We start from the raw sequence: 19326 nt of genomic DNA on the forward strand, positions 1-19326 counted from the left end.
TAGTAGTAGTAGTAGTAGTAGCAATAGGAGTATTGGTAGTAGTAATAGTAGTAGTAGTAGTCGTACTAGTAGTAGTTGTTGTAAATTGCGTAAATCAAAGCTCATGTCAATCACTCGATTGCCCGGTCCAGACTCGATTATTTACACCCGTCATATGGCTGGAATGTTGATGAGTGCGGCATTATATGTAACAAACAAACAGTGATAGTAAAGTAGCAGCAGTGTTATTGATAGTGGAGGTGCTACTTTTATTTCGAATTGAGAATCAAGGTCGAATTTGGGCTTTCAGTTATTTCCCTTTTGTTGTCAGGACAACATATATGATCGATGATGGGATTACCCAATTCTGATTCTTACTCTGATGGCACCATTCCGCTGGGTTTTCCAATGTAGGTAATGTGGGACGTCTAGACAGACGTTATTTCGAACTTTCCTCAAATGAAACGTGGCGATAAAATCCACCGACCTGAATAAAGTATACATTTAGGATTTGACATTACAAACCTTGTCAAAACCTTACTAGGCTGAAAACAGTCGCCGACACACTGCAAACCTAAGGTCCAAAGTCCAACTATGGTTTCCGTATCAAATACATCACCATCGATGATGTGTGTGTGTGTGTGTGTGTGTGTGTGTGTGTGTGTTTACGTGTGAGTGAATATTTCTTTACGCCACAGTCAGCACCATACGCAATAGTTCAGTGAGATATAGTGTTAAAACTGGACAGGCGTCTCGGCTATATCAACTGAATGGGTATCGCTTCACAACACGTCTATAGGCACAGGTGGCACAATCGTTTAAGGCGCCGCAATTCGCTGTGCAGAGTTGCGTCCCTTGGGTACAGAAACCCAGGATCGTGGGTTCGAATCCCGGTTCGACCCGATCATGTTTCTAGGTTTGTCAGCACCATACCCGTGCTCGTGGGTTTCACCAAAGCGGTAACCGTCTGACAGATGCATGGTTTCGGGCTTTCCTCCCACAATAAGCAGACACGCAGCGATATAACGTGAACATAACTGGAAATAACTAGAACATAACTGCCGGATCACAAACGTACAAGACAAGGCTGCAGATATTTTACATTTTTATTGATGACAAAATAGGAATGTCTCCACGAAATATTGCAAAAGTGACACAAAATATACAGGCCACTAGGACGCATAGCAATACACTGTTTAACCCGAGGGTAAAATGACATCATTTCCGTTACACATGCGCAGAAGGAAATTTCTATGTTAGACCAAGTCTTCAGACAACAGAGTTTCCACCAAACCATTGATTTTAAAGATCTGACCAATTTTGCAGTTTCCGAGAATGGCAAATTTATCAATTTGATTAAAATGATGTACATGGCACAAAAGATGGCACGTTTTATTTCAAAATTTAAGAATAATTTATGAAAATAATCAAACAGTGGCAAAATTGAAACTGATTTAGATAAAATCTAAATAACAATGACTACAACTAAATCATTAGTAGATGGGGGAAATATGGCGACAAAGTGTTCGCTGGTGATACATCGTCATACAAATATATACGTTATCAAAATATTCACATTCAAACGAGTTATTATCCATCACATTTGGGTGGAGAAATGGTGAAAATGAATCTCACATTTGTTAGTCATTTTTCACTAACATGTATATTATCTAGTGTCGCCATTATAATGACGTCACTAAATTACGTCATCAAAATCTGAACACGATAGGACGAGACCGAAACAAGAATGATATGAAAAATGAAAAATATTATAAAAACAAATGATATATTTATCATAGCTCAAGGACAATAATACTTTATATATAGTGTGATGCTTTATCGAATAAACCATATCTCATAGATTTCGGCAGTAATAAGTAGATCCGTTGAAATGAATCCTTAATCAACAAGTTGAAGAGGTAGTAATTATGGATAATGTTTCATGTCAATACCCATATTGGGAATAGCTCATTATTGGAGCTCGGTGTGCACCCAAGCGTGAAGCATTTCCCTTCATCGATCTTTGTCATCCGGGCACCGTGAAAGAGGCAGGCAATCTTCACAGTGTTCGTTCTGCAAACGTTCTTAACCTTGGCATATTTTTCAATGGACGTTTGACGAAACCCTTATCAAATGAACTTTCAATACATAAATCTAATAATTCAGAAAAAAACACTTAATTGTTGCTACAATTATTATGCACAGTTATAAGCGTCGGAATATATTATATGATATCGTGTTAAAAGTTATAATACTTCTTTTAGAATACTTGAAAAGATATTTAGTGTAAGATTTGGCTCGGAAAATTCAAGAAACGTTTCTCGGGCAATTTGTGAATGATATTTGTTTACACATTTTAAAGAAAAGACATGATTATGAGGATGGGGTGGGCGTATGTGTGTGTGTGTGGGGGGGGGGGGGGGGGAGGGGGGGGCTTTGATTGGATGTTTTCGTGGCTTGATTACTACGTGTTTTTCAGTACGATCTTAATGGTCACGGGATAACATCCGGGTATGTAACGTCATGTTTTTAAATGTGTCATTAAAAGTACTTATGCCCGAGTCTAAAACCATCTCGCCCACAGTTTATTTTTTGTTTCGCCTCCCTGACTATCGTGAATATGAGCTTTTATACCTACGCCAGCTATATGAAATCTACCATAAGTGAATTATTCAATGATGTACAGCAATCGGCAGTTTTTAATCGACTAGATTTAGGGATGACATTGCATTATGAACGCTGGAGACATTTACTCTAATGTAAAATGTCATTAGCTTGAACACCAAGCAAAACAAATTCCATCTAAAATTATGCCACTTAAATTTGAAAATTAAAGCTAAATTTAGAACGCTATTGACTATGAGTAGTCTCTATCTTTGGCCGTCTACTAGATACTAGATATTTGGTTGAACCAATGAGAGCACCATAGTGTAGCTAAACGTTTCTAGTGTCTGTGATAAAATATTTTTTAGAGTTAAATATGAAAACATGGTAAAAGCTGGCTTACGTTAAACGTTTAACAATTAGTATGCAAGTATACCGCCAAAAATAGTGAGTGAACATGAATATTTTTAGGGATATATTTAAGAAATTGTGTCACATCAAAAATATAACCCAAAAAATATGCACGATCCCTAACAGTTTTTGTTCAGTATATATATCCTACTCAACTTTTCATAGCGATATCCTTCGTGTCGGCGTTTATATTGGATGCTTCATGACATTCGCATACACATTTCCATTGTAAGAGGTTTCTCAGCAATAGGAAATATATCCTATCCCTATGAACGTTGAGTAGCATATATTATGCATTTAAGGGACACTGTGGTTTGGGTGATTCCTTTTTGATTAAATTAGTCACGACGCTCTGTTTAATTATTATTCAGCATTCAGATACTGGCGACTCTGATGACCTTTCTCACCGTAGCGCACGTTGTATGCGATATACTGAATGTGGTATAATCTTAGTAACCGACTTAGTAACGTCAGTGGTTTATACAGGCATTATAAAAAACCCAACATTTGTAATTATATTGCAGAAAACACAACAATATGAACACCATGTCAGTAACCAAGAGCGCGTGAACAATGAGGTGCGACGCGACGCGATGATATGCGAAACATCGGCGTGTTCGTTTTGAATTCATTTTGCCTTTATCTTATCAACAATAATATGTCACCATGTTGCTAATCATAATACGATATGATATTAGTATCAGTGCTCTGATTCTAGCCGCAACACTTACTCATTTTGACTTATATCCAGGAAATATTATGATACGTATTCTGGATTTTAATTTTATTGTATATCGCCAACTGAAAGCAATTTTGAATGCGATCGTGCCACTTGAATTCCGTTCCGTCGCGTCGCACCATGTACTGTGAACACGCCCTACAATTCTAGCAGACATACAATATATGCATTTATACCAATATGAAGCAACACTTCCGTCTAAGCGTCTGAGATTACATCTAACGTGTGGTAGATCCAAGTTTTGACATTCATCATTGTTATAGAGATTGAGCTGTATTTGTCACAACCATCATAAGTAGTGGCAAATGTTCCGCCAGTGTTTTATAAGTACAACACACAGACCACACACACCAAGGGCGCACACATCTCAAGTGTAGTGAAATCTAATCTAATGTCGTACGTACATGAACAACCCTCTTCTAACCTAACTCGTACGCTTGTGCAGCTGGCCTGCTCAGTTGTCTGCCTTCCTGACCTTGACCTTGCATCAAATCTGCCGTTCGTGAGTATGCCACGTTTTGCGCTTGCTGCACGTTCTAAACAATATGATCAAGCCAATATTTCTTCTTGGAGGCATATGTACAATGTCCGCCTCCTATCTAGGTCGGGCTGTGGTACTCTAAGTCCTTAGTTAGTAGTTACAGTCGTCCCTAAACGGGAGGCTAGTACCATTAGAGACAGGGTAGCTTCCATGCAGATCCAGAAGCCAGGTCAACTATGACCTCTACGTTTTCTGAGACCTTGAGTTCTGAGACATTGCTCTGACAGTGTCAGAGGAGTCAAGATGGCGGGCTGTCACGTGACAACCTGTCGCTATGACAACTAGATATGTTGTTATGGTGACGATCACTGGACTTCATTCTGCACCATTGGGAGGTAGGGAAAGCGGGCGCTGCTCAGAGTATGGGGTGGTGGGAAGGTTTCAAAGATGTCTCGATGATTTGACCGACCGTCAGAGAGATCTGAAAAAAGTAACAAACAAGATTGAATACAAAATGTAACCATTTTCAACATGTAACATTCAAAGATCAGGTATAAACAGAGAAAGTTCGTACAGCTATGACGATGTATCCTATGGTGTTAACTCACCTGGTGTCTTCTTTCCCGAGTCACACTGGCTGTGTTTATCGCCGTCTGAGTCTTGGTCGATTGAATCTGAAACATAACTCTCTCTTTAGCAATGAAGTCCTTGTTCAGCAATATTTAGCAATATTTCAGCAATATCACGGCGGGAGGGAGGGGGGGGGGGGGGGGGGGGGGGGGGGGCACCAGAAATGAGCTTCACACAATGTACCCATGTAAGGTATCGAACCAAGATCATGAGCGAGCGATTTAACAACTAGGCCACCCCACCGCCCCCTGTCGTTGTAAAATATGCCAAGTTTAATGTACACTAAACAACTGCATTTGTCCCGGTTCGTATTTATCGTATGTTATTCAGCATAGCTTCTTTCATTTTAATAACTTTTACAAGATGTCCAGAATGCACCGTCCATTGAGCTCGTAGATACGAAATCGTGGGGGGTTTTAATCCATGTTATGGCTGATAGATAATTTCGATACAATTGTTTGTAATGACATATAGGAGCATCAGTTTCGCCTGCTTGAAATGCATGTTGAGAATGACCAGTGATTTCCTGACGCAGAATCAACTGCAAGAACAACAGCATGACATCGTCATAATGATTTAAAACGGGAATATGTAACACTCACCTGCGTTATTTCTGGTAGACTCTGGGCTGTTTGGGGCCTTGCACGTGTCGAGGGGTACTCCGGGTTGACCTCCTTGTTGGGCCAGAACCTCCAACTGTTCCTGAATCCTCCTCCGAGCTTTCTTCTCCTTCTTCAGCCTCTTCTGCAGGATCACTACAGGAAAGGAGAAAGAATTGTATATGATGAGGAAGATCGAAACAGAGGAGAGAAGTTGTATATGAAGAATCACGAGTTAGTGCGGAATAACGCCATTTTGGACATTATTGCAGTTCTCTAACCGCATGACACCATGATGAAGGGGGAAGCCGAAAGTTAACATCAGCAGATCCTAGGACAACCAAGGGACACAACTCTGAATTCCAGCTCCTTAGATCAGATAAGGATCACTATAAAGAGGTCATTTCAATACTTCACGGGAAGCCGTTGTATGATAATGGGGAAGTTTAGGGATAATCACCAATTAGCTGTTAATTAACGTTGATGATTCCCTTCCCTTATTTGATACAGAGAATGAATGCATGAAAGGCATCTGTTATTCAACGCATGTCGTGTCCGATTAGAAAACTAAACTGGGACTCCTGTAATAGTACGGAAGCCTTTTAGGGCCATTTGTGTTTTTATTTTTCCCTTGAAATTTCAAGATAGTAAGTGGATATTTCAAGATGATATGTTGAAATATCAAGATACTAAATTGAAATTTCGAGATACATACATTGAAATTTCAAGATAAAATTAAATAATTTCAACTTATATCAAGTTTTCAAGATCATTGTCTTGAAATTTCAACTTTGTTTGTATGTTGAAATTTCAACTTTGTATCTTGATGTTTCAACAAAGCATCCTGAAATTTCAACTAGTAACTTGAAATGTCCAGGAAAAAATAAAAAGCAAATGGCCCTTAACGGATTCCGTAGTAATCGTGTTGTCTTTCTGTGTCTACGTGTCTGCTCACCTCTGTTCTTCTGTTCGTCCATGAGCTGCTTCTCCGTCTGTTCACGAGCTTCCTTCTCTCTCAACAGCTCCATCTTCAGCTCAGCTGTAACAGAGCAACGACACCATTAGAACATCACGCGAGAAACGTCAGGATTATTTAGGACATCACGTCACAACCTTCGTACATACACCCCGGGAGAATGGACCATTCAACAAGGCGACCTCAGTGCTAACACAGTCGTAAAACACAGGTATCGTTACAGATAGTCGTTACGCTAAAATCGCTTTGTGAAATAGTTTCCTTGGCTTTAAATTACCTCACACTTTATCACAAACAAAATGAACATTTACTCAAATATTTCGCAAATACACAAACGCGTATATGAAGAAGGTAAACAGAAAGACCGTGTTCCACAACCTTTAACGAACGTGAAGAAAAGTATTGCATCTTAAACGTTACCAAAGCAAACGACCTTGACATTGCACACTTGTCTTGACAGAGTCTACCCCCGTTAACAAAGCGGAAAGGCAATATAATTCACCAATATATATCGACTGCAATCGCGGCAATTGAAGGTTAATTGTTTCCCTCCTAAATACAATTAGAGATTTGATCATTGTTTTAGATTATACAGCGAATGAACTGAACAACACTGCTACATAATTCATCAGCAATCGTCTGCAGCCAGCTCCGATGTTTATTACAAAGAGAAATCCTTCTGCACCACGGGCCAATAAATAACGCATTTAATACTTAATAAATATGCACCGAGTCACACAGAACTCAAAAAGCAGTCTTTAAAGACCCACACACTTTTTATTGAATGACATCCGTGTTAGATGTTCCACAAACAATCCAATATCAACGCTTCTTTGCAATGCATTTATTTGTACAGCGCTTCAATGATCGATCAGAGCCCCACACCGACTTAAACTCGGAAACAGAACTTGTAAATTCAATCCAGTTATACTGAATACGTTTCATTGCAGGAGACAGCTATGTGAAACAGAAGGGGATTTTATTCATTTAAGCAATCGACTATAACCAGATTGAGATGGATCCCGTCGTCTGTTCCAGCAACTCTGCTATTATTCTCTCCTTTGTCACTTGAAGACAATCTACATTTCTCAATGTCTCTGATAAATCAATAACACAGCCAGGCTTTTATTCCTTAACCGAGAACAAACCCACTACGTTTCTCGATCACTTAAATTTTAATCTTTCATTTGATTCTTGAGCAAGACAATTGCAATTTTTTTTGGTTTTCTACATCAATATAGTTTAGTATTTGTTTATATATCTTTGTGATTTTAAACTGTAGTTTTATAATGTAAGCTTGTTATGTGTCAGCTTGTGAAAATAACATGTTTGTTGGCCATGAAGTTTATAGATTTCAAATTGTGCACGACGTCCACTGTTTCTGCATTGTTATACAGCATTGATGTACATGCGTTCTATGTATTGATGATATTTAATATAATAAACGAATAAAGATAACAATTAATCTACGAAAAAGGATAACAATTAATCTTTGGCCTTCGTTTTTTGTACATTTTATAGGATTCGTCCATGTTTTACTGCAGGTGGACGTTTCACGTGGCTGTCCTCCGGCACGTTTGCATTATATTTTAAGCATACCTTAAAATTGCCGGGACAATAAAAAACTGTTCGTTGTATCAATCAGTTCGGTATAAGCGTGTTCGTTATAAACATAGTTTACTGTACTGATGGTTCCGTAGTGTGCAATTATTCGGTGTCTGTAGTCCTTAATCTGTTTCGTGTCCACAAAACATGTAACGTCAATGAAAGAGAAAATCTCGAGTTTCTGTCTGAACAGATGACATCGGGCGAAAAAGGCAGGAAGGCACAGAATTTGATTTAGCTCAGGTAGAAAAAAACATGAAAGACTCCGACCAACCATCACGCCCTGTCTTCGGATCCCGACCGTAACCAGTGATTATCACAACCCACCCACCCAACCCCACCCCACCCATGCCTTGACTTTACATCTCCACCCTAACCATCCACTTAACATCAGATCCAGACCCTAACGGCCCCAGGCGTCATGACACAACCACCCTAGCAGCCACATCGGCATCACACAACCACCCCCACAACCACCGTCACATCCTCAGATCTTCATCCTAACCAACCCTCATCACCACATCCTGTCACCTCTTCCAATCCTCCAATCCCAACCTTCGGTCTGCCCCTACCCCCCCCCCCCCCCTCCTCCTCAACCCCCTTCACCCCCTCCTCCATCCCCGTCACCCCCCTCCGAGTACCTCCGAGTAAGTTCTGTGCCAAGTGACGTGTGTAACGTCCCAGTCATGTTCACCCGAACAAGGCCAGTATGTGTACAATTGTGCGTTGATTGAAGCCTCATTTGATGCAATTTAATCAAAATCGTATTAAACGATCGGAACCCTCAATCTACAAAAAACTACAACTCTGCTTGAGAAATGACTGTAAAATCAAATTTACACCTAACATGAAAGTCGACAGGACAGCGAATCAAGCGCTTCATTGGGCTCCGAACGAAAAGTGAAGTCTCCGCATGCTTATCACTGATATTCCCAGCATCTGGCAGTCTGCGTAGAGTCACCCTGATTGGTAATCCCACCTACTTCAATCACTGAATCAGAAAAAGCCCCAATGATAACTGAGACCTCGTCCAGGCCTATCTTTATCTAATTGCAGTTATTGTTATTCATCGCGATCCATGGATTTTTCTAAATTATTGTCTTCAGGCTTTCCCGATGTTACATTTGACAGAGTCACATAGCGGTCGGCCGAATCGTAATCCTATCAGTAAACCGCACTATTATTGATGGCATGGCGAAATTACGCCACACGTAGATGAAGCTGATTTGAATTTTCGCGCAAGCCAACTCTGAAAACACGATAAACGTCGATTTCCAAACGACTGATCAAAGCAAATGCACATGTGGCCGTCGTAATGGGTCGTTTGACAAAGTCTGAAATATTATTGTTTCTTCACGTCAAGACCCAAATACAAGACTTTGATTTACAGGGACCAGGAGCCCTATCTTCTGTTACAGAACACTAAATTATCTCCTCATTTTCTTATTTATTGGCCTTTAATTTATTTTTGAGATGAATCAGACTCCTCGAAGTACGTTTGACTCGGCGGCGATCTGGGATTATGACGAAGAGGCTAAACAGAAATGAGAAATTTTCACATTCCGCGCTCGAGCGATGATAGATTTGTATGCTTCGTCACCCCCATTGAACGACCAACGAAGGTAGAATCAGGAATAGGAGTAAATCACTGTTTTTCCTTCTGGTCATAATGACAAAGCATTATCCACCGCGTTAATGAGCAATTTCTCTCATTCCGTCTCAGTCACAGCAAACCCCGACGCCTCACCAGGAAAAATGTAATAAAATGTTTAAAATAAACGAGAGTAACGTGACGGTTTTCCAATAATTCTCACAATGAAAAGCCCCATCACGACTCCTTAAGCACTGCAAGACTGATGCAGATTGAATCTGCTAGTTTCAGACAAAGGCCCCAGGAAATGATTTCTACATTGAGTACTCTGTGATAGAGGCGGAATTTGGAGCAGCGACGGAGTAAGGACAAGTGACGACGCTGTGAGGAGCCATGGAACCACCAAACCAGGTGTGGACAGGCGAGATCAGGTCTTTGGGGTCGGAGCGGGTAGAGCCATCCATCATTATCTGGCTTCTTGTATTGAGACCGATCGACTTTGGTGACAGGATCAGAAAGGAATGGCAAATACGATATTCAAGACCATGTTATTGACACAAGGTGTCGTTCACAATAATAGATTCCTTCTGGAGTTGGACTCCGCAAGGTGTGGGTTAATGGACCTATGATTGAGTAATGGTCGTGAATTGTTGCAAATCAGCTGCTTGATACGAATCGGAGTTCAAATTGCGTTTCCTAATAAGGAAAATAAAGGGCGCTTGTGATTATCTCAACGGGGGAGCATTGAGGGGATTGTTTCCTTTAGTTATGCCCTCAGAAACGAGGGCTTGCCATTGAGAACGGTCATCAAATCCAAATAGCAAACCCTTCATTTCCCTCGGTTCTTGGCAGTTATAACATGAAACAAGAAACAAGACATGAGTTAAAAGTAAATGCCTATTTATGCATCCGTCAAATTCCTGAACTCTTTACGTTTGGGAAATTTAAAAAGTTTAGAATTAGTAAAAACATGAATTTCTGTTGCTGGCAAACGTGAATAAATCAGTTTTTGCACTGCAAAAAACATGTTTCAGGTGTGTTTTGTTATTTATTTAACTTCAAATGTTCAAAAGAGTCGTATAAATCGGTTTACCAATTATTCCCTTCCTCCGGAGCAATGGGTACGATGGAACAGGGGTATAAAATGTATTCCACAGATCTATTCACATCCTTTAACAAGATAAATGATGGACAAACCATTCACGCACCTTTTTGCTCTCGCTGTCAGGTAATTAATACTTCTATTTAAAAGAGTAATCGACACAGCGGATTCTATGGTGCACCTCTCCTAGTGAGACTATCACCGACTCGATGAACCGCACAATCGTAAGGGTCAAAGCTCGCCGCAAGGGGGTCAGGCCAGACCAAGGGGGGCAGGGGTACCCATGGGGTTCACCTAGGGTGATACGATGCTGAGATGGTTGTGCTAATCTCTACACTGACCAAGGGTCAGTTGGGATGACCACAACGCGATCGCCGTGACCACTAATTAGAAACATGTACATCCGTAACATGGGAAAGGCGGGTTTTTACGACCACAGCAGACCAAGCAGACTCGTGGGACTGTGAATCTGAAAACATTTGTCAGGTCACGCCGGACATTACTGTGATAGAGTGTCAGGTGGGTCAATTAAAACCCGGGGGGTGGGGCGGGGGGCAAATGCATCCCTAATCACAATGAGAACACGAATCAAACACCATGAGAAAGCCAGAAACACGAAATACGATCCCGCCGTGTTCTGTGTGAATGAGTCGAAGCATAGGTAAAACAAATTATTTCATTTCATGCTACATTGAAAAGCAGTACCCGGGTTTGAACTGAGGCCCTCTTTTCATTAATCGAGACGAGTGTTACAATGGCTGTCTCAAGGGACAATGGTATCATGTTGACTCGAGGGGGGTTCATTTTCCCCTCCCTCATCCTCGGGCCAGTGTGGTACGCCATCCATCTACCGCCGAGTTCATCGTGGCTCTAAGTACAGATAACTGTCAGACGTCCTATAGTAAATCTCTGCATGCTTGAAACCGACTGTAATATTTCTGCCAAATTTTCTCCCATACCATAAATATTCCGGATAATGACTTTTCAATCCTGTCAGGCCTACCGCTGATTAAAGCAATTATATTTGAATTCCGATTGCAGTAAGTGTTATAAAAAACAGTTCCAAGTTTCGTGTTGAGTGTTGTCCTTTCGATTTAGACGTAAAATATACAGTGTGAGATGACGTGTGTGATTTATTTATCTGTTCTTGCTGCTAAAAAATGACATTTATAGCGGTTACTTGTGTTCTTTAATAAACACAATTTAGCTCAAAACAGTTAATTATTTTTAATGGGTTAGAAGCTTGTAAAGTGTGTTATAATTAGCGGTGTAGTATTTTGGTATTTTTATTTTTTATTTATTATTAATTATTTTAAAAAAACGTATGTAAGAAATTACTTTCAAAGTTATCTTCTTGTGTCAAGGACAATAATCTTATGTATGTTTTATCCCATGTCAATTTCATGCACTGACAAATATAGACAAGTTTCTTATCCCTGGCATAAGTGTGATGTTTATGCATCAATTCTAGTTTGGTATTTCAAAATAATTAGTATATTTCATTCCATGACATCTGGTTATTGGAATATAATTAGTATATTTCATTTCAAGCCGTTTGATTATTTCAAAATAATTAATATATTCATTCTACGACATTTCAAAGATTGAAACGAACACGTGTCAATTTCAGGATCCATCGCCAGAACACATGTACATAGCAAAGGTAGAGGATCCGAACAGGCTGTTCCTTACCTCTGACAGTTAATCCTACCAGTATCAACAGTTTATTCTAGGCCCGTGCTGGGTTTTAACAACATCAACTATTAGCCGTGCCCTCAATTATCGCCATATTTTGTTATGTTTCGGTGTACATTCCGCGAAGCACCTGTTGACCAGAAACCATTGCACGCACAAAACATGTCCACTGGAGATTAGAGGGGGATGAACGAGTGAATTGAGACTCAAGGGTTGAAATTAACACTATGCTTATGCATATTTTCACACATGCTCTGAATATCTCCACCAAACCTAATCAGCTACGGATTACTGTGGCTGTGTTAATGTGTTGTCTAAACACATGATGAAAATGGACATGTGTTCCCGAAAGACGATAGTGGTGTAATTATTTTGAACATATATCTGTTAACAACAGAACCTCGTTATTGGGGATTCTTTTGTATCCATTGTAAAAATGTGTAATTACTGTTAAACTCCATTATTTCGGAAACCTGATATTCCGAACATTCGTGACGGAAACGTATTAGTTTGGATTAATAAAGGTTTGGCATAACATCAGTCATGTTGTAGTCCATCACCGAGACAAGCAGTGTCGTGTTAACTTATAACAGGCAAAACACATTACTTTTTTTTTGACGAGCCACAACGAAATAATCATTTTTATTATTAAACTGCAGGAGAAAAGAAAGGATACGCTTGAAAATTGGATTTGACCGAAACATTACAAACGTTATCAAAAAGTTACTTGGTTGAAAACAGTCGCCGAAACACAACAAACGTAAGGACAAAACACAACCATGATACCCGTACCAAATACATCGCCATCGAATAACCATTTCTTGTTTGTCTCATTTTTAGCCACCATCAAATATGGGTGCATACTTTCATTTGCATTTATGCATTTAAATGCATGCATGAAATTAAATGCATGCATGAAAATGTGACATTTCATGATAAAAACAGAACGATTTTTAAAACGATATTAATAAAATAAAAACAACTACCAACCAACAACTTTACTTTCAACAATAACGAAAAGCCAACCAGGTAATTGTAAAGCTTTCGAACGCGTCTACTTTGGCGCCATGCACAAACATAATGTATTGTTAGAATATGAAATATATGTCATCATATAAAAAAATGTAAAAATAAATATTTTTAAATATTAATTTCATCAGCTGGAGTTAACTTTTTAAAAGCATCAACATTTTAGTGCATGTTATATGTTTTCAATGTCACGATGTGAAAACTAAACTGTAATTCCCTCATATTACAAATAATCAGTATTTTACACAAAAAAATATCAAATAATCAGAATTTGATTTAGTGAGCATGCGATTCGTTCAGTTTCAAGCATTCTTCAAATTAAGCAGTGAATATTCTACTTTTGGACGGCACTGTAGGATAAAACCTCTTCAAGTGAACTCGCCTCATCGAGCGTCATCGCTTCCTGATTTGTCGCTGTGGCACCGTAACGCACCCAATTAACACTAATGAAGACGTCGACTCCGACAAAGGTCAACGCACCTTTTTCATAACGAGAGTTTTATCCCCATTCACGTCCCTACCTCATCATCACCAGCCCCAAACAAGTATAAGAAATAATTCTGTTTCCACCGGGCACCAAATGGCTTTAGTGGTAAGCAGTCGTACTTCGTCCTACCGCAGACCAAGCACATACTGTTAAAGAAATAACCAGATTAGTGTCGCTTCTTTGTAATAAGATTTTGGAAAATGTTTCGACTATTATTTCATGTTTGACAGGTAAACCCAAAGATGTAATTGCATCATTTTGTGTTTTCGATCCTTGGGTCACCATTCGTACCACAGCGCAGTTCTGCGATTTCAGAAAAATCCAGATGTTGCTTGACTGGGAACAGCGTGGTATACGCACACGGTTGAACCCACGCTCCTCTGATGTACACAGCCTTGCTTACACCAAAATAAACAAGCGACGAAATAGAGCAAAAATAAACAAATTCTTCAACACCAAGAAGAAACCCACGGCATTCCATTTCCCGGTACTCAAAGTTGGAGGAGTATTTGGTGAGAAAACAAAATAAATATACTCAAACGTGTACAAAAATACCAAACATGTATGTTTAGCTAGAACTTGTATACGTTGATAAAAGATATGCGAATCTATCTGTCTGCAGCCGGATCTGCTTATTACGAACTCGAGGGTTCGAGTCAGTTCGGTATAACCGTGGTCGCTATTCGTAGTAATGTTGATTTCAAATGGGATTCGACATAGCTGTCGCTTCAATTGATTTTGTTATATCTGGTTATAACCATTTATATGAATGTGCATGTATCGATACGTATAATACATACATTAACCTAACTTGTACATCTATGTATGTGGATATCTAGCTCTCATTATTATTATCATTATTATTATTCATATGTATAAATTATACTGAGAGACTGTTAATCAAAACGAAACCGTTACTCGTGAGATCGTCCGGATAAAAGAATTTTCGGTTTAACGAATTGTGGTTATAGAGAGATAATCGTTTGTATACTGCTCAAAAGAAGTAAGAGAACGATTTTTTAGTAGGAGGATAGTTAATCTGTCATATGAAAAACTAAGTGGTTTTTTTTAGTAGTATACATTCTTGATAGGTTCCCAGTATTTATCGTTCTCTAAGGGGGGTTCCAGACATACGTAGGTGAGGTGAGATGAAATGGGGTTATGCACTTACATAGCGACGTACATGCACGTGTGTGTGTGTGTGTGTGTGTGTGTGTGTGTGGTTGCTTGTACTTGTTCGGACTGATGCCGACTTAATAGTGCTAACCTCTTGAGATACCATGCCGCAGTTTAACATGAATACCCCACTGAGACACAGTATACCGACTCCGAGCCGACAAGTCCTTGTTTTAGCCCCTTAATGCCGAGCGCCAGACAGGGTAACAACAAGTACCATCTTTGAACGTTGTTTGGTATGATGCAGCCGGGGATCGAACCCTGGACCTTCCGCTCTCTAGGCGGACGCTTTACCACCAGACCACAGATGCACCAATGTGTTTTTATATCTACCCCTAACTGTTGTATATACATCCTTATGTATTTTTCAACATTAGGCTGTCACGCTTAAGTTCTGTTTAAAGCGGCATCAAATTAAACTCACTCACACTATCTATGGATCTCGCCATATATTCACCCTCTTTTCTTCCTCTCCTCAATTAATACACCCCTGTGTGATATATTCACTCACTACCAAAAATCAACCCCATCCAGGGTCCATTTCATCATCTATGCTGTCTCTTCATCAATCCATCTCTCTATCCATATATTCCATCTCACTCCATCACCGAGTTCAAGGCCAGCCTGTATCCCATCCTCTCCATTAAGCACACAAGGAAACAAACAATCTCAGACCCGATAAACACGGTCATAAATCTCGACAGTCTAAACTAATTCAAACCTTGTCATTTTTCATCCGTTCTGAAAACAGCACTCCACAAACTTCCTGCCATAATAGAAATTTCACCCTATACTTACGGCATATTAGATACACAATATTAATATATCTGGATTATGTTATTTAAACTCCACTTTGAATGGTCGGTTTCGTCATTAGCTGTGCGAGGCGGGTGGTAGCCACTGGGTAGTGTTAAACAACAGCATCAGTTGGAAAGCCTTGTAAAAAGTCAAAATTTCATCAATCATTCTTCACTCCATTGAAAGCTAAACGTCTTCCTTAACTAGACTACAAAGTCTGTTTTCTATCACACTAAAATATATTTAACCATAGATACGATACGAATGTAAATCAATGGCGAGTAAATTGAGTGAAAAATTCACATGGCGGAAACAGAAATGCGTTGCAGTAATTATTAATTTATTATTCTCAAAGGGAAATTTTTGATGTGAATGATAAATCGAATTACCAATTACTTTCACTGTGAGAATAAAATAAAACATTTTTTTCTCGACTAGAAAAATATGACAACCCATCTTCGATCGTGATTCACAACATGTCATTTGGTAAATCGTGTGCATGTTTGTGTGCATGTTAGAGTGTTCACTCGACAGATGTAGTGTTTAGAGTAGGCGAGGCGATGTTGAGCTGGTTCCAGGCTGAAATTCTTTTTTGAAATATTTCCAGAAACGGCCGTGGTCTTATTTTGCTCGGCGTAACATAAATCTAACATAACCACGTTATTTCACGTTTTATTTTTTTTAAAAAAAACCTTCACGATTTTATTTCTCATCTTCGAAATGAATAAACTGACCAGTGCGTCATTGTTATAAACTGACCACATACATGGGGGATATACTGCCCACTCATCACAACGTCTTCTTTTCAAGAGAACAATTTACAAGCCTTTGCATGTGTTTGGGGGACAGTTAGCCCCATTATAGCAAACATTTAGATCATTACTATTTGATAGTGATTCATAAACACATGCTTATGGTATATGGTCGGATTTGTAAAATGGACTCTGCTTTCAATGGAGATTTCTTGTGAATATGGAAATTTTTTTTTTTTTTCAAATTATTATTATTATTATTATTATTATTATTATTATTTCACCTTAAGAGCACCACGTCTGTTTGTCAAGACTGAAGAAAATAGTTATTTAATGTGATGTAAATATGTTTTATATAAACCCCATACAACGCAACCCGCCTCTGTAGCCTCCATCACCGATAGCTCCATCGGCCTTGTTAACGATGGAACGTTTAAAGTTGACAACAAAAGTTGCCAAACTGAATATGAAAAGATTTGACTGTATTAAAAGCTATATCCAGCAGCTTTCTAAATTCTAACAGTTTGCCACAGGCAGGATGTTTGGTTAAACGTTGTCCGAGAATTATCACAAAGCGTTTTATCCTGTAAATTCCAATCACACGCCCTCACCCCAAGGGTACGTCTCTATTAACTTGCCCAGTGATCATCTGTGCCAAATTGACCATAATACTGGGTGTTTGGTGCACCCTGTACTTTATTTGATCCCCCCCCCCCCCCCCCCCCCCCCCAACACACACACACACACACTACCCCGAGAGTATATAAAGCATAACTTGACCAGTGATGATGCGTGCTTAATGTGCCTTATAAGTAGTTGAATGGCATATCCTACATAAAGGGTCGTATTGAATTGTCTTGTAGCCCCGACCAAGCATAAAGCGGTCGCATTGTCTAAAATGATTCTGTGGCTAAGCACTGGCAGTCGATTCAAAATATAGTATTTCCAAAACACAGTCAAAAGACCTTAATAGCTTAGGCTTTAGAAGCGAAACATACCAACAGCCGCGAATAATAACATATACAGGGTCGTGCTTTGACCCCGACTGGCCCTGATCAAGTATAAGAGAAGAGTTTTACTAAACATATTTTTAACAGTTTACAAAAAACACGACGGGAGGGAGACGACTGATGTCAAGTTTACAAAAGCAACACCTGTATTTCTTAAATCGGTTTTTGCATTTAAAAATACCGTGCAATATGTGTTTTGGAAAACACGCTTGTATACACCACTGACGTAAATATAGACCGTGGTATATGGCTGACAAGGTAGCATGTATCACGTAACAAACGAACAATCGTTAGCCGAATATTTGTCAAGCCTGTTAGATTTGAGTATTCAAATAAAATTTAGCATAATTACAAATTAATCATGAATAAACGATGCAAGTGTGTACTAAGAACGATTTATCAACAATGAAATTTAAACATTTAATTTAAAAATTTGCATAGCGTTATTAACGAAATACGATACAGGGAATGTCGATTTCGATCGCCTTACGCACGGAAATGTTTAACGAGAACCTGTAATTACATTCTACATTTGGATTCCTCCCTATTTTCTTTTTTTAACAACAGTATTTGGTAACAGGGATCTCGGACCCGCGGGGCAATATTAAAGTTAAGTAGCCGCTTAGAAAGGACGTATTTTCATAGACAAGCGACCTGGTTAAAATGTTGGTATTTCTCTATTTCGTCTCAGTAATGACAATCTTCAGGAAATGTCATTCCTTTTCCGGCTGGATGCAAAATTTCATCCATGGCTTGAGCGACTCTATTCATCGTCTCTCAGAGGGGGCTATCTTGTCTGCTTGAGACTTGTGGACAATCGGATCGAGACCACACAATCCTTTGGGCTTCCGAAACACTCCTTTAGCTACACCCTCGTTATTTTCCCGTATTCAGTCCTGTTGGCTGCTTAATCAACAAAATGTAAATTTGTCGAAAACGATCCGGATTCACTTTGTGGAGATGCGGCGAAGCATTTTGGGGATAATAAAGTGCGACCAACAGTTAATATATACCGATGGATGCTGAACAGGAGCCAGAGATGTTTTATAAATCGCTATATGGTTTTGTATTGTGATTTCTCTATGTTGTAATTTATATGAACGGAATTGGGGACACATGATAGGCCATATATATCGCACGAAGGATTCTCTTTGTGGGAAGAAAAATGCCTTGTATCAAATGTTTCAAGATATTTCAAACAACAAAGAAATGTTATATTCGCTGTTAAAAAGCAGTATTTGATACGCCGGAAGATTCTCTAAAGAACAACTTCAATGGGGGGACATTCGGAGCGCGCATATTACTTTTAACTTTCAATAGAAGAAGCGTTTCTTTAACATTCCAAGCGGAGACGTATCGAAATACAAATTATCTTTTGAAGGAAAAGAAAACAAGGTTTTAATTCTGAACTATTTGGGAAGGATAGGCTTGCATTTCCTTTGTATCTTCTTAATACAAGGTACACACTTTAAACCTCATTTCAACACCAGTTGAGTCATTTGAGTCGAGGAATCCAGGTTAAAGTTACGTTGTAATTTTCAAGTTATTTCGTCACATGTTTGATTTTGATTTTTTGTAATTTCAAAACCTGAGTAATTAATGAGATTTTTTTGGAATCGAAAGATTTTCTTCAAAATCAGAAGTCTCTTAAATCCCCTTCAC

The 19326-nt window shown here is 39.2% G+C and overlaps 1 protein-coding gene across 2 annotated transcripts in view; it reads right to left on the minus strand.

The window, feature by feature from the left end:
* Positions 1-1098: 1098 nt before the first annotated feature.
* LOC139449707 (dachshund homolog 1-like) overlaps positions 1099-19326 on the minus strand; it is an 89295-nt gene continuing 71067 nt past the window's right edge. For both annotated transcript variants that reach the window (XM_071231218.1, XM_071231217.1), the window contains exons 7-10: positions 6399-6482; positions 5447-5599; positions 4823-4888; positions 1099-4695 (exon numbers count right to left, since the gene is read on the minus strand). In XM_071231218.1, coding sequence (XP_071087319.1) covers positions 4580-4695; positions 4823-4888; positions 5447-5599; positions 6399-6482 — 419 coding nt within the window. In that variant the 3' untranslated portion in view covers positions 1099-4579. The remainder of the gene's footprint in view (positions 4696-4822; positions 4889-5446; positions 5600-6398; positions 6483-19326) is intronic.

The sequence above is a fragment of the Haliotis cracherodii genome, unplaced genomic scaffold (genome assembly GCF_022045235.1).
Source record: "Haliotis cracherodii isolate W230 unplaced genomic scaffold, xgHalCrac1.p SCAF_8, whole genome shotgun sequence".
In the NCBI taxonomy this organism is placed as follows: Eukaryota; Metazoa; Mollusca; class Gastropoda; order Lepetellida; family Haliotidae; genus Haliotis; species Haliotis cracherodii.